This window comes from Gastrolobium bilobum, unplaced genomic scaffold (assembly GCF_033153095.1).
Source record: "Gastrolobium bilobum isolate Gb01-03AN ecotype WA unplaced genomic scaffold, APGP_CSIRO_Gbil_v1 utg19851, whole genome shotgun sequence".
Classification (NCBI taxonomy): domain Eukaryota; kingdom Viridiplantae; phylum Streptophyta; class Magnoliopsida; order Fabales; family Fabaceae; genus Gastrolobium; species Gastrolobium bilobum.
In genome coordinates, this window is record NW_026895776.1 from 73,829 (window position 1) to 90,158 (window position 16,330).

A 16,330-nucleotide genomic window follows, 5' to 3' on the forward strand; every position below is an offset into this window, starting at 1 on the left:
TAGATACACATGATTATATTTGATGGCTTAAATTCTGTTATAAGGCATAACAAAATTAATCTGATCGTACATGTTCAGTTCCTATATCAGGTGTGTTATATATATTTTAATTAGATTCGTGTATTTACTATCATATATTATGAGAATTTCTTCTAAAAAAGGGTGTCATTTTCCAGAAGAAAGATTTCATTTTTAGGATAGAAAAGGTTTGGTAAAAGAAAAAAAAAGTTTTGTTTTTTAAGGTGTTTTGGAATAAGGTTTTTTTGTTTTTGTTTTCTCCTGACAGGTAGTTAGTTACTTATGTGGACTAATTTTACTGCAGTGGAAGAGCCACACAACTTTTTGTCTTTTTTTTTCTTACAGGCAACTTTGTTAGTATGTAGACAAGTGTAAGGATAACTCAAAGCTTCACAGTGGACTCCAATTTCATTTTAATTGTATGTTTCATATTCCAGTTAAAAAAAAGCATAGTTTTCCACAAAAGCAGAGTCCCTAGATCCCTTTCACCCTCACAATTTTCAGCATTTGCATGGTCCCAACAGCTCATTTGTGTCAGTGTGTCTGTCAGGTTTGATGTTGACTGACTTCTATTTATTCCCTTCCAACTCCCTCTTCATTTCATCAAACTACTCTTTTCAAAGGTTCAATTTCTTTAACTAATTCTCTTCCTTTCTTTCTGATTTTTCTTTCACTTCATAGACTATTAACTGCTCTAGTTGCATCAGAATTATTGTACAATCTACACATTGCTGACTTGTTAATACTCCAATGTTACATTTATGCAGGAAAAAAAATGGCCCTTCTTGGATTTCTTCTTCTGGGGTTTTTCTCTATGGTTTCACATGTAAATGGTTATGTTTATGGGGGTTGGACTAATGCTCATGCCACTTTCTATGGTGGAAGTGATGCTTCTGGGACAATGGGTATGCCTGCACAAATGTAACTCACATTGTGTTTGTCATAGTTGTACTATATATATAGTTTCTTTACTTGCTTAGTAACATCTCATATTGCAGGTGGGGCTTGTGGGTATGGAAACTTGTATAGCCAAGGTTATGGAACTAATACAGCAGCACTAAGCACTGCCATGTTCAACAATGGCTTGAGCTGTGGTGCATGTTTTGAAATCAAATGTGTGAATGACCCACAATGGTGTCTTCCTGGCTCAATTGTAGTCACTGCCACTAATTTTTGCCCACCTGGTGGTTGGTGTGACCCTCCCCAACACCATTTTGATCTTTCTCAACCAATTTTCCAGCACATTTCCCAGTATAAAGCTGGGATTGTACCTGTTATTTACAGAAGGTAAACTCCACATTCTCATTCTTTTTTTACTGTATAACTTTTTTGCCTTGAAGCTAACATTTTTGTTTCCTTTCATGGGTTTTGAATTTTGAAGGGTAAGGTGCAGGAGAAGTGGTGGAATCAGGTTCACTATTAATGGTCATTCTTACTTCAATTTAGTCCTTGTGACTAATGTTGGAGGTGCTGGTGATGTGCATGGTGTGGCAATCAAAGGTTCAAGAACTAGATGGCAAGCCATGTCAAGGAACTGGGGGCAAAACTGGCAGAGTAATTCCTACCTGAATGGACAAAGCCTTTCCTTTATAGTCACCACCAGTAATGGCCATAGGTTGGTCTCATATAATGTTGCCCCATCTAGTTGGTCCTTTGGGCAGACCTACACTGGAAGGCAGTTCAACCACTAACCAACCCTTTAATTGAGCATCTTTTCAGTAATGTGTAGTAATAGTATCTTAAGATTGCAGCTGTATTATTGAGAAGTGTAGATGGGTTAATATTGGGCTAAACAGAAGATGGTTTGGACCCTTTTATATATATATTTTGATTTTATATGTGGCAAGCAAGCATTTGCAGATGATGTGCTGGCTTAATTTATGCTATGCCTCAGCAAATTGTGTACTTGCTCTATTGAGAAAGATCTTTGTGAAAAAAAGATTGTTGAATGTGTCCTTGTACTTTAGTTATTGATGAATGAAAGGAAAAAGGTGATGTTTCAATTGCATAATAAAAAGAGGACGATGGATATTCTCACTATCAAAATTTTTCACTACTAACTTACTACCTATCTAATCACCATTAGATTAACATTTTTTTTTTCTTCAAAAACTTTTTAATATTCTCTCTCTTTATCCAATGTTGATGTGATGGATAGTAAGTTAGTAGTAAAAATTTTTGGTAATTAGAATATCGTTACCCAACAAAAAAAAATGCCTAACTTTACTTGCATTCCTAAAAGTGCGGTTGGCAGAATGAGTGATTGAAGTGGCTGATGCCTGATATTTTTTTCTCGCGGAATTGTTCAGGTCACATTTAATTTAGTAAGTACATTACTAATAAATCAGAGTGTAAATAGGAACAATAACTACTATTGAATGTGGCAAGCATTTGCAGATGATGTGATGGCTTAAATTGATTCATTTCATATTTTCTAAAAACAAATGAATTCATTATTTATATAACTGATATCCTTCATGTGTCTTCAGTTTTTTTGAAAAGATTTATCATGTTAGTGAGTCCTAAACGCTGGATATGAAAAATAGAAAAAATATCGTATGACCTTCTGAAATAGAGTTGGTAAGGTTCAACTTCAATGGATGGAGATAGACAAGACCTTTTGGGTAACTGTTGTAAATAGTAATTATGTAGTCATTTATTAGTAATTATGTAGTCATTTATTGCTGTTGTAAATAGTAATTATGTAGTCATTTATTAGTAATTATGTAGTCATTTATTTGTATTTATTTAGTCCGTTACTTGTATATTGGGCCAAGCCCATTAGGTCAAAATTAGGTCAAGAAGTCTCTATAAATAGTGACCCCTATGTACAGATTCAAATACGATTTAATAATATTTCAAATACCCTTTTATTTCAAGTTGGTATCAGAGCTCTCGATCCTGAGGGCTCTGCTTCCGCGCCTATTGTCTTTAGAACAAGAACCTTTTATTCTTTTAGTCTCTCGCTGCCATCAGCCGCCACCGGATTTTTTCCGGGGACCTCTTGGATCGAGAAGATATCTGTTATACTGGATCTCTGTTACTGTTCATCGTCTCCATTATTCTTCATCACAAGACAGCATCTTTTCATCACGATTGGACCCTTTCCCGGTGGTTTTTCATCCTCTTTCTGGATATGTGCTCCTCTCTTTGATCGGACATCGTTTGGTATTTATTTGTGATTTTTTGGCTTCTTCGAGCTTTTCTTTGACCATTTTCTGTGCAGTATGGCCTCTTCTCAAAGGAGTTCTTTTTCAAAATTTTATGATGGTACCTCTTCTAGACCTAAGAGAGATGATCGATGGTGTTCTTATTGTAAAAGAACAGGTCATATCAAGGATTTATGCTTTCGCCTTTATGGAAAGCAATCTGTCTTAGAAAAGATGGCAAAGTTGCGTGGTCAAGCGCATTTTACTTCCTCTGAAATAACTCCTACACCTAATAAGACCCAACCTGCATTTCGTCCAGATGAGTTGGAACGGCTCCGAACCATTCTTGATTCTATGAGTAAGCCATCTGATACTAGTGCTTTGACTATGACTGGTATGAGCTCCAAAACTTATTCTTTCCTTTCTTCATGTAATGATTTTAAACATTCTTGGGTTGTTGATTCTGGTGCTACTGATCATATGGCTTGTTGTGCTGACTCCTTTACCTCTTATCATCCTACCATTGGAACTCATACAATAGCCGTAGCTGATGGCTTTCATACATCAGTTGCGGGTTCTGGTGACATAAACTTACAGCAGTCCTTACATCTTAAGGATGTTCTTCATGTTCCTAAACTCTCCACGAATCTTCTTTCTATTCATAAAATTACAAAAGATTTGAATTGTACTGTAACCTTCTATCCTACCCATTGTGTTTTTCAGGATCTCGCCACGGGGAAGACGATTGGTAGTGCTAAAGAGCAAGGTGGGCTGTACTATCTGGTGTCACAATCTCCTGCAAATAAAGTAACAAATCACATCTTGATGTCTCATGGTCAATCAACTGCTGATTCTTTGATTTGGCTTCATCATAAGCGCTTAGGTCATCCTCCATTTAGTTTACTTAAATCTTTATTTCCGTCATTGTTTTTGTCTAAATCTGTTGAGTCTTTTCATTGTGATGTTTGTGAATTTGCTAAGCATCATCGTGTGTCTTTTCCTTCTAGTATTACTAAGAATGTTGAACCTTTTGATCTTATTCATTCTGATGTTTGGGGTCCCTCTAAAGTCCCTCATGGTTCTGGAAATAGATGGTTTGTTTCTTTTATTGATGATTGCACTCGTGTAACTTGGGTGTACTTAATGCGTGAAAAGTCTGAGGTACCACAACTGTTCTTTCAATTTTATAAAATGATTGAGACCCAGTTTGGTAAAAAACTCAAGAGACTTAGAACAGATAATGGTACTGAATATGTTAATCATAGCTTTTCCCAATTTATAAGAAATAACGGTATGATTCATGAACTTACTTGTGTTGACACCCCCCAACAGAATGGGGTTGCTGAAAGAAAAAATCGTCACCTTCTTGAAGTGGCTCGTGCATTAATGTTTCAGACACATGTACCCAAATACTATTGGGGAGATGCTATTCTTACTGCAGCATTCTTGATCAACCGTTTACCCACTCGGGTACTTGACCATGTAAGTCCTATTCACTCTATGACTTCTTTTTTCCCTTCTATTCCAACTATGATGAGTCTTCCTCCACGAGTGTTTGGGTGTGTTGCTTTTGTTCATGTTCATAAACATCATCGCAGTAAGTTGGACCCTAGGGCTATTAAATGTGTTTTTCTTGGTTATGTTCCTGATAAGAAGGGCTACAAGTGCTATCACCCTAGTAGTAGGAAATTTTTTGTTTCTATGGATGTTACATTTCAGGAATCTGAGTCCTTTTTCCAAGGTCCTCATCTTCAGGGGGAGAATCCTTCACCAGAAATCTCATCACCTCCCTTCTTTGAGTTTGAATCATCAGTGTCTACTCCTTTACCTATGTCAGTGTATCCTCCACCTGGTCCTGTTCCTCCTGTGTCTGTTTCTCCTTTGGCAGTTCCTCCTGTGTCTAATCCTCTTGTGAGTAATCCTCCTGTGACTGATTCTCCTGTGATTGATGCATCAAGTACACCAGAGATACGAAAGATTATGACACCTGAAAGAAGGAAACAACCCACATTGTCTCAGCAGCAACCTCAATCGTCTGAACCACTGGTAAGTCCTGAATCTCATATTTCTGATCATGATGACTTACCCATTACTACTGATTCTGATGATTTACCCATTGCTCTTAGAAAAGGAAAAAGAACTTGTCCCAAGAAATCTTGTCCCTCCTGTCCCTCTTGTACTCAATACCCTATCTCCCAGTTTGTTTCCTCTGCTAATCTTTCTGTGTAGCACAAAAGCTTTGTTTCAGCACTAGACTCTATTGCAATCCCAAAATCAGTACATGAAGCCTTGAAAGATAGGAATTGGGCTCAAGCCATGCAAGAGGAGATGAATGCATTGGAGAAAAATAAAACATGGGAGGTTATTGATAGACCTACTGGAAAGAAAGCAGTAGGGTGCAGATGGGTTTATGCCCTGAAATATAATTCTGATGGAACTCTTGAGAGATACAAAGCTCGATTAGTTGCCAAAGGTTACTCTCAAACCTATGGCATTGATTATGAAGAAACATTTGCTCCAGTTGCAAAGATGAATACGGTGAGAGTTTTGTTATCCCTTGCTTCCCATTACAATTGGGATATAAACCAATTTGATGTGAAGAATGCTTTCCTCAATGGTGAGTTAGAAGAAGAAGTCTACATGGAAATTCCGCCTGGTTTTGATTCTGTGAAGGGAGAAAATAAAGTTTGTAAATTAAAAAAGGCCTTGTATGGATTGAAGCAGTCACCTCGTGCCTGGTTTGGAAAGTTTACTAAGGTTATGATGACCTTAGGATATAAACAAAGTCAAGGAGATCACACTCTTTTTTTCAAGCACTCCCAAAATGGGAAGCTTACTGTGCTCCTTGTATATGTTGATGATATTATTATCACAGGTGATGATTTTGTGGAGAGACAGATTCTGCAAACACGGCTTGCCTCTGAGTTTGAAGTCAAAGACCTTGGAAAACTGAGATATTTCCTAGGGATAGAAAGTAGCTCATTCGAGCAAAGGAATCTTTATCAGCCAGAGGAAATATGTTCTTGATCTTCTCAAAGAAGCAGGAAAGCTCGGGTGTAAACCCTCTAATACTCCTATTGAGCAGAATCACAAGATGGGCTATGAAGAGGAGAGTCCTCCAGTTGATAAAGGACAATATCAACGGCTAGTTGGGAAATTGATATATTTGGCCCATACTAGACCAGACTTAGCTTATGCTGTTAGTGTTGTCAGTCAGTTTATGCACGATCCAAAGGAGAAACATATGCAGGCAGTAGAGAGAATTCTTCAGTATCTGAAAGGTACTCCTGGTAAAGGGTTGTTATTCCGACGTGATGGCAATCTATCTTTAGAAGTCTACACAGATGCTGATTATGCTGGATCCGTGACTGACCGTCGTTCTACCACTGGTTATTGCATGTTTCTTTGTGGTAACTTGGTGACATGGAGAAGTAAGAAACAAGATGTGGTCGCCAGATCAAGTGCAGAAGCTGAATTTCGAGCTATGGCTCAAGGCATTTGTGAGTTACTGTGGCTGAAAATTGTACTTGATGATCTAAAAATAAAATGTGAGGGACCTATGAAGCTGCTATGTGATAATAAGTCCGCTATTTGTATAGCTCATAATCCAGTTCAACATGATCGGACTAAACATATTGAGGTCGACCGCCATTTCATCAAAGAGAAACTTGATAGCGGGTTGATTACCACTCCATACATTCCCACTGGGCGTCAATTAGTTGATCTATTGACAAAGGGGCTTCCTTCAGATAGATTTCAAGAACTTGCTAGCAAGCTGGGAATGATAAATATCTATTCCTCAGCTTGAGGGGGAGTGTTGTAAATAGTAATTATGTAGTCATTTATTAGTAATTATGTAGTCATTTATTGCTGTTGTAAATAGTAATTATGTAGTCATTTATTAGTAATTATGTAGTCATTTATTTGTATTTATTCAGTCCGTTACTTGTATATTGGGCCAAGCCCATTAGGTCAAAATTAGGTCAAGAAGTCTCTATAAATAGTGACCCCTATGTACAGATTCAAATACGATTTAATAATATTTCAAATACCCTTTTATTTCAAGTGTAACTCAAATTGTATTGATTGTGATATGAAAGGAAAGGAAAAAATAAAAACAAGTGTCTAGTTTTTTTTGGTTTCATTTCTACAATAAGGGCTTCAAATTGGACCAAGAAGGTAAGATTTAGTGGTCCATTGAGAGCTAATGGGTCAGTATGAAGCATTCTGGCCTTTGTAGTAGTTCCATAGGCTGAGTCACACAAGCGTACTTAGTTCCTTGGCCCGATTAATCCTCTTCGGCTTTATGAACTTCTTGGTTTTTGGTTTTTTCATTTTCTTAGCATGTGTTTGGTTTAGGAGAGAATTTTTTTTTTTTAATATTTACCACCAAGTATCTGGATCAACTGACAATAATTTATTTTAATTTAATTAATGGTCTCTAGTTCAAGTCCTATTAGGTAACTGTGTTAAATTTTTTGATAGAAAGAACTTTACCACTCTTGTGATTCTAATCGTCTTGACCAAACTAATTGGATAATCGATGAATCAGTGAAGAAATAAAAAACATAGAAGTGAAAATTAATTTTTAAAAGTACTCTCTCAAGAAACTATAAAAAAGAAAAGAATGATTAAGTTTTTAAAAATAAAATAATCCGAACACACTTGATTAGTAACATTGTATACCTCTTCTGTCGGACTATGATATGAACATTGCTTTAAATAATTCGTAAGCTTTTATGCTATATCTTACCTTTTTATTAGGTCAAGAAACAATGTAATACCTCTTATCAGCTATATTTTACTTTGTCACCAACTTTTTCTTTTACGAGAGAAGAGATTTTTTGCATTAACAAATTAATATTATATTTTATAGCTAAGATATAGTTATAATTTTAAAAATTATTTTTCTTCTTTTTCCTTATAAGGCTATCGGCTGACATGACGAAGAATTTTTTTTTTTTTTTATAATTATATTTTACTGTTAAAACACATTATTAATTGGTTGTTGCAAAAAAATTCTTGTGAGCGAAAAGAAAAATTGGGGACCCATCTTTTATACATTAAAATTAAGGAGTTTGCATTTGTCATTTAACATGACACAACAAATTTTTTTACACACATAATATTTTGTGGGCCCACATTTTTTAAAGAAAAAAGAAAAAAAAAGAAATTACGGTACGCAAAATAAATCTCTATAACATTACACAATTACTTTTCCTACAATATAACTCTTATAAAATCCTAAAATTAAAACAGTTAAGTTGTTATAAAAAAAAAAAAAAAGTAAAACAACCATAACTTATAACGCTTGGTTGCTTGATATTTATACACAGTTACTGTAAAAACCGATGGAATATTATCGTTACCAATGAAGAAGTTATTATTAAGAAAAAGAAAGAAATTAACAATCATTGTATAATCACGGAAGGGCGTTTGTTACAAGATTTTTTTTACTATACCTGAAAAGGTGATAATTTTATTTATTAATGTTTAGTACTAGATTTTTAAAATTTTTCCATAATTTTATTGTGCGTAAATTATTCTGAAAATACCATCTAAAAATATTACTCAGGGGGTGCAATTTTAGTATTATCATGATAAGAAAAAATTTAACATAATTAAATATAGCATCAAGAAAATTAACTCAATATTTTTGAGAATATTTTATCCTATTAAATAACTTTTGGATAACATTATCGAAAAATTTATTTTTTCACTATATTTCTGAAAATCATAATTTTTGAATAATTTTTTTTTATTCTCCGCCAAACGTTCCATAAAGGAGCATACGTGCACGTGTTTTTAAACAAAAAATAGGGATTCACTTTAAAAATATAAAATAAATATTTTATTACCTAACGTGTTGGGCAAAAATGGTGAATTGAAAACGCTCACCTACCCACCAAGGCATCAAAACCATCTAACATCTCAAGACCGCAAGATAATCTACCTACCAAAGCCTCAATTATTGTGGCTAATGAAAAGTGCATCATAAACATAATTCACAAAGAGAGAATTTCATCCAATTTGTTCATGGAAAACCAGCCACCATCATCTGCAACATCAAAGGCTTCTGAAGTAGACACACCCCTTCAATCAATTGGCTTTGAGATTGAAGACTTGTCACCACAAAGGGTAGCTGGCCATCTCACTGTTACTCAAAAGTGCTGCCAGGTCAAAACTCACTTTCATTTTTCTTCCTACACATACTTTCAATCTGGTTTAGTATATATATATATATATATATATATATATATATATATATATATATATATATTTTTAAGAACAAACAAGTAAAATGAATGAACCCTCTTAGAATTGGTTAAATTTATACATGGTGTAGCCATTCAAGGTTTTACATGGAGGGGTATCAGCATTGATGGCAGAGTCTTTGGCAAGCATAGGAGCACATATGGCTAGTGGTTATCAAAGAGTGGCTGGGATTCAACTCAGCATCAACCATTTGAAACGTGCTGAGCTTGGTGACTTGGTCTATGCTGAAGCCACCCCTCTTAACGTTGGCAAAACCATTCAGGTTATTCCCCCATTCCCCTTCTTTCACCTTTTCAACTCCATCCTTATCTTGTATCCTGAACAGATCCAATCAAGGGAGAAAACAAAACTGAAGTGTTATCACATTAATTTTTATTTTATTTTTATAAATTCATACTAAGTTGGGTGGTTTTACATAATTTTCTTCATTAGATATTGTTCACATGTTACTCATAAAAAAAGAGAAGAAAAGTTTCTTGTCTTGGTCAAAGAAAAGATAAAGGCAAGTGAGTGGTGGTAAAGTGGTCCTGAAATGAGGTGAGGGAAAAGAGTAATGCATGACCTCACGTCTCTTCTTGGGTTCGCTTAAGCAAGGATTCGAGTTCGAGATTTTGTGTATGCAGAAAATTTTCGCTGGAAAATTCACCTGCAATGCTAAGTAACTTACTAGGGTCGGACTGAACATAATCTGGACGAAACCCCGATAATCAGTGGAGCTATCAAAAAAAAAAATGAGGTGATGAATTAATTTAAATGACAAAAATAATATAAATATGAAATTATGCATATATGTGTGTTGGTGTGTGTGTAGCACTGTTCAGGAAGAAAGTGCTAAAATTGGGAGTTATTATTTACTATATTTGATTAGACATGTCCATAGCTTTCCACCATGTGTTCTGTTCCTGTTTATCCACTTTAAGTTCATCTTAGTTATGGTCCTCTTGGTCATGTGGTCTTTTTAAACAACCCCTCCAAAATAATAATAATAATTGTTTCAATAAAAGAAATAAACCGCTTTCGGAAGTAAGTTCTACAACTACTTTGTGAAATGTTCACTCAAACAATTTTACCTGACACACACCATCAAAAGAGAACTATTTTTCAATATACATTCTCAAACACAAAATCTCATGCATTTGGATTGGAAAAAGAAAAGTGATTATATAGTTATGTTATTTGATCACAATCATTTATTGATGATGAGATAAGAAAGAGAATATTGAAATAATCTGATAGAAAATAAAAGGTTAAAAATGGTGGCGCAATCTTAAAAGATTGATTAAGATCCAAAATTTCTCCACTTCATAGTAATTTTTAAGCCACATAGCATACATCTTAGTACCCATAAATTATGTTTGTTTAAACTTAGCACAAGCATGTTCGTTCGATCCCCTTGATATGTGTGTTCACCAACCCACTAATCTTGGGAGAAAAGATCAGTAAATTAAGAATTGTCAGGTCCAATAATGAAACAATTTTATCAATTTTTTTTTTTGTACAAATAATGAATCACTACTTGTTGATTAAATTTTTAAGCAGTCATAGACTCAGTGTTTTAAAACTCCGCCCCATTCTTTGGGTTGATCCGGGTCAACTCTGACCCCTTCCCTATGAGGGTTGGGGTCACAAGTTGGACCCTATATGCATATCAACCCCTCCGACCCCAAAACCCTGCCGGGTTTCAGTGACTCCTGGGTCAGAGGGGTCAAAAGAGGTCATTGCATGTTTTTTTTTTTTTTTTTTTTAAAATTTCATTAAACAACATTGTTTTATTAAAAAAATAAATAAAAATACTTGCAAACCTAAATCTAATTGTTCTCTTCTCTCCTAGTGACCTAAATGTTTTCAATCTTCACCTCACTACCGTGAATCTTCTAGAAAATGTAAGAATTTTATCCCTTCAAATGAAATCCTTACGGGTTTTCGATGGAAAACAAAAACTCATTCTTATTTCCTTTAAATTTTCCTTTGTCAGAGACCTTCTCAAAAGAGGCAGAACCAGATCAGTGTAGTGACCCCATTAGAATATGAGTTTTGTACTTTGGTATCTTGATACTTTTAATTAGGTTGTATAATATTGACTTGTGGTTATAATTGGTGAATTATGTTAAGTATATTTTGAATCTTTGATGATTGGTGATTTGTTTTTTAATATTATCATATAAGATATATCTATTTATATTTTTTTAATATATAAAATCGGGTCAGCGTAGTGACCCCTGACTTCAGCCGGGTCGATGACCGGGCCGAGTTTTTAAACACTGCATAAACTACTATTCATATGTCATAAGCAAACTCTGTTAGTTAAACATATTATTAAGAACAAAATAAAATAAAATGTTATGACATAATGTTTTTCTCGAGACCAGGTGTGGGAGGTTAGAATCTGGAAGATTGATCCTTCAAACTCACAAAAGAGATCCCTGATATCATCATCCAGGGTTACTCTAGTATGCAACATGCCTGTCCCAGATAATGCAAAAGATGCTGGCGACAAACTCAGGAAGCATGCAAGGCTGTGAATATTCCTGTTGTTTGATTTACCTTGGCAAAACTTTTGTTGTAATCTGAAATACCATTAGGAAAGGATTGTTGGAGATACACAAAGTAACACCTTCACCATGGTCATAATTTGTAACTTAAATGGAAGGATACAACTCCTTATAATTACAAATGGAAGACGAAAACCTACTTGAGAGCCAACACTACTCCAATGCCAGTAAGTTACATATTATGAACTTGTTTGAAATAAGTTTTCAAAAACAGTTTTTTGATTTTAGAACAAAAAAAATAAAGAAATCTATTTGGCAAAGCCTGTTTTGTAAAAAAAATTTAAAAAATTGTAACTCTTTTTTTGTTATCAAATTTAGAAAACAAATCTAGATTGTTTTTGTTTTAGGTTTTGATTTTTAACTTTTAAAACAAAAAGCATAGAAAACAACTACTTCTAAAACTATTCTAAAAAACAGTTTAAGAAAAAAAAAAAAAACCAGAACCGGCCTATGTCTCTATTTTATTTTTCTTGTACATGACCTATGTTCCATGGTAGACAGCTTTGAACCAGCACAACAGTAAAAATAACATGAGGACATCATCTCTATGAATTATTTGTATACATTCTAGCATACTCACAATCTCTACGTGTCAGTCAATATATATATTAATTTTTTTTTTTGAGTGTTTGGAGTGAATTATAAATGTCTTTAATGTTTATAATGTTTATACAGTGAATGTAGATAATAACATTCGCTACCAAAACGATGTAGTTTTGGGTTGAAAAATTAAAAAATTATAATAAAAAACTATTATAACTCTGAAATAAATTATAATTACAAAAATACTTTGATTTCCTCCTCAAAATGACATCATTTTGGTCTCAATATAAATAAATTATCTACATTAACCGTAAAAAAAACGGACCCATCATAAATATATGAGATTTTTTTTTTGGAAGATTATTAAGGGGCTATGCCCCGACACAAAACGAAAGACAATCAGGAAATAAAACAGCCCGGAGATCTGCTATGATGGTTGGAACTGATTACCCATTATTAATTTCCTTTTTTCTTAAAATTTGACAAGACCAAAACACAATAAAGGACATTTATCTACAAAAATGTTATTCGAACATATTATATTGTTTTTGTTATATTATAATTAACAAATAGATTACATATTGCACAAGACTCTTAAATTAAAAAAAAGAAAACACTTAAAAAAAAATAGAATGAAGCGTATGATTTTATGTAAAATGCAACATGATTAGAGGTGGCAAAGTGGGCGGCCCGTCACATTCCGTCGTCAACTCGCCTGACTTCGTTTTTGAAAGTGGGCTAAAAAACTCGGCCTCCTCTGGCCCATTTGGCGGGCTGACGGGCCATTTTACATTGGCCGCCTTGGCCTGCCTATGCTCACCATCAACCCGCCAAAAAACTAATTCTCCCTGCTCCGCTTTTGAGATGGTTGAAAAACTCATTCCGCCTTGTCTCGTTTGGCGGGTAGGGTGGATTGGCCAGCAGAGTCGAACCCCTTTTTCTGACCCTAAACATGACGCATATTTGTGACTAGTTTTTACTAAAATTGGTCCGTGCCCCACCTGTAATTTTTTACCCTTATAACTCTATAAAATAACTTTTTGTAATACAAAAATTAATAAGTATGAGAAATTAAATTCTAATTTTTAATTATCTAATCACTTAGGCGTAGATATTGAAGGTACGTAATCCTCTTCCCTATCGACACAACGAAAGATATATAAATTGGGTCTCTACACAAATATTGGATTTCAAATAAGCATTAAGACTAAGAGTGTCTTTTTCAATCTAATAAATGAGAAAAATTCCGGCTTAAACACGAACTACATTGCCAATTTGTTAGGCCATGGCATGATTCCACACTAATTTTTTTTTGAATTTGAACCGCATCAACACTGTCGAATCTAAAAGCGGTAGAATGGAAGGAAATGGCTCTACAACAGAAGATCAGTACAACAAATAAATGAATAAGGGTAGATTTTGATCCGGATAAAATATAGGCCCATTAGAGGCCCAATGACGTATGGAGAAGTACAAACCCATTAAGGATCCAGAGCAAGCGCGATGGACAAACATCGCGCATAAGACGCGATGCCCTCATCGCGCAGGACAGGACGCGATGCCCGTATCGCGGATAAAACCCCCTTAAGGAAGCTGACTTAAGGCCCAAGGCAATCCCACCGCGCCTTTATTCCAATAAACGAAAGACAGCTCCAGCTTGCCGCGACTCTACGACTGGACATTAGAGAAAATAAGGCTACTCAGGTCCTAGCACTGACCTGCAGCCCCAGCCTGGCCACTCAGAGGCCAAGCCGCCTTGCTAAGGCGACATCATAACCACCATATAAGCAAATGGTACAACACCAAGGTATGATCATCCTTTGCATTAATAACATACAAACTCCTGCCTCTGATACTAACTTAAGCATCGGAGTGTCTTCACAGGTACCCTCATTCAGATTCATCGCGCTACAACAAAGGAAAGAGATATAGTAAGATCCAACTCTGATACAAGGCCCAAGACCAAGAACAACAATCCACATCTCAACCGTGTGTGATTAGGCTCGATACATATTGGCCAGCCCATATTGTATTTGGTCTGATCAGATTTATACAGAAAAATTTGGCATCTAAAAATAATAAGATAATAGTCAAGAACAAAATAAAGACAATATCTATCACCGAAAACATCAGAAACTCTCTTCCAAAAGAAAATGACGCAAAATTTGGTCAGAAGAAATTATAGTCAACGGAAAAAAATAATTAGACAACAATACCGACAAAAAAGTAATATATTATTATTTTAATTAAAGTTATCAAAATATAATATTTTAAAATTAATTTATAAATCTATTATCCGTACTCAAAATAAATATGACCCTTTATTCGTGCTTAGATTAAGCGCAATCCACAGCCTAAACACACCTTTTTTAGACGTGTTAGGTGGAGAGAGTTTTTGATTGGACGGGAATACGGTGGTCCCCTCCCAAAAAAAAAAAAAAAGGGATTGAGAGAGAAAAAATCAAAAAAAGACGGATAAAAATGAAAGAAAAATTTCTATTTATGAAAAATGACCACTGAATAACATTGTTTAAAAATTCGGTCTGCCCATCGACCCGACCGAGGTCAGGGATCACGGAGTCACGGGTTCAATCGGGGGGTCATGGGGTCACTACGCTGACCCGATTTTATATATTAAAAATATATAAATATATATATATATATCCTATATGAAAATATTAAAAAATAAATCACTAATCATCAAAGATTCAAAATATACTTAACACAATTCACCAATTACACCCACAAGTCAATATTACACAACCTAATTAAAGTATCAAGATACCAAAGTACAAAACTCATATTCTAATGGGGTCAGGGTCACTACGCTGACCCGATTCTGCCTCTTTTGAGAAGGTCCTTGACAAAGAAAAATTTAAAGGAAGTAAGAATGAATTTTTGTTTTCCATCGACGGCCGTAAGGATTTTATTTGAATAGGTAAAATTCTTACCTTTTCTAGAAGATTCACGGCAAGATTGAAGACGTTTAGGTCGCTGGGAGAGAAGAGACCGATTAGATTTAGGTTTGCAAGTATTTTTTTTTTTTTTTAATAAAACGATGTTGTTTCATGGAATTTAAAAAAAAAACATGCAGTGACCTCTTTGACCCCTCTGACCCTGGAGTCACTGAAACCCGACCGAGTTTTGAGGGTCAAAAGGGTCGATATGCATATAGAGTCCAACTTATGACTCCATCCCTCAGAGGAGAGGGGTAAAGGTTGATCCGAATCAACCCGAGAAGTGAGATGAGATTTTAAAACACTGCTAAATAAGTGGTGGGGCGAGCTGATGCCTAATTTGTACGTCATCCATCCCTCCGTTAAGTTGTCAATTATTTGTTGTGTTTTCATTTGTGTGGCTGTGAACAAAATTGTCTTCTAATGCAAGACAACAGTATTAACAGTATCACTGATAGCAAACAATGACCCTGTCGATCAATCTACCATTTTTTAAATTTATCTTTTTATAAGCGGTTGATGGGATAGCTTACTTCAACTTGAAAATAAGTAGGAAATTCCAAATTCAAATGAGTGAATTATGACAAGTGTTCCATTTTAAAAATGGCATATCATTATTATATTTATTTTTAAATTTAAAAATAATTTTTCAAGATAATTAAGCTTTCCCTTTGTATAATTTTGAAATTTTCATTTTAAAGTCATATTTTTTACCTGAATTAATCATACATAATATCTTACAATTTTAAATTTTAAATATTTTTTAAAATTATATTTATTAAGTTCTATCTAAATTTGAAAATTGACACAGGTGTGTTTGATCCTTGATATGTCC

At 34.7% G+C, this 16,330-nt stretch overlaps 2 protein-coding genes across 4 annotated transcripts; both read left to right on the forward strand.

Annotated features, from left to right (window-relative positions):
• The first annotated feature begins 757 nt into the window (after positions 1-757).
• LOC133295806 (expansin-A1-like) lies at positions 758-1,763 on the forward strand. 3 transcript variants are annotated; one of them, XM_061494664.1, is made up of 3 exons: positions 758-923; positions 999-1,305; positions 1,400-1,763. In XM_061494664.1, exons 1-3 carry the CDS (start codon positions 794-796, stop codon positions 1,707-1,709), a joined length of 747 nt encoding a protein of 248 aa, XP_061350648.1. In that variant the 5' UTR covers positions 758-793; the 3' UTR covers positions 1,710-1,763. The 3 variants fall into 3 exon arrangements, with proteins under 3 accessions (XP_061350648.1, XP_061350647.1, XP_061350649.1); XM_061494663.1 differs by having other exon boundaries at positions 1,017-1,305; XM_061494665.1 differs by having other exon boundaries at positions 758-902; positions 1,017-1,305.
• A 7,281-nt stretch (positions 1,764-9,044) lies between these two features.
• Positions 9,045-12,149, forward strand: LOC133295808 (1,4-dihydroxy-2-naphthoyl-CoA thioesterase 1-like). Its single transcript, XM_061494668.1, has 3 exons — positions 9,045-9,344; positions 9,514-9,705; positions 11,813-12,149. The coding sequence occupies exons 1-3, from the start codon at positions 9,204-9,206 to the stop codon at positions 11,963-11,965; spliced, it is 486 nt and encodes a 161-aa protein (XP_061350652.1). The 5' UTR covers positions 9,045-9,203; the 3' UTR covers positions 11,966-12,149.
• Positions 12,150-16,330: the final 4,181 nt, after the last annotated feature.

What these genes read in the sequence shown, in the direction of transcription:
- LOC133295806 (XM_061494664.1), top strand. Translation starts at nt 794, where the DNA reads ATGGCCCTTCTTGGATTTCTTCTTCTGGGGTTTTTCTCTATGGTTTCA. An exon ending in TGATGCTTCTGGGACAATGG is followed by an intron (nt 924 to 998) that starts GTATGCCTGCAC and finishes TTACTTGCTTAG; the next exon opens with TAACATCTCATATTGCAGGT. An exon ending in GTACCTGTTATTTACAGAAG is followed by an intron (nt 1,306 to 1,399) that starts GTAAACTCCACA and finishes TGAATTTTGAAG; the next exon opens with GGTAAGGTGCAGGAGAAGTG.
- LOC133295808 (XM_061494668.1), top strand. Translation starts at nt 9,204, where the DNA reads ATGGAAAACCAGCCACCATCATCTGCAACATCAAAGGCTTCTGAAGTA. An exon ending in TTACTCAAAAGTGCTGCCAG is followed by an intron (nt 9,345 to 9,513) that starts GTCAAAACTCAC and finishes TACATGGTGTAG; the next exon opens with CCATTCAAGGTTTTACATGG. An exon ending in ACGTTGGCAAAACCATTCAG is followed by an intron (nt 9,706 to 11,812) that starts GTTATTCCCCCA and finishes TCTCGAGACCAG; the next exon opens with GTGTGGGAGGTTAGAATCTG.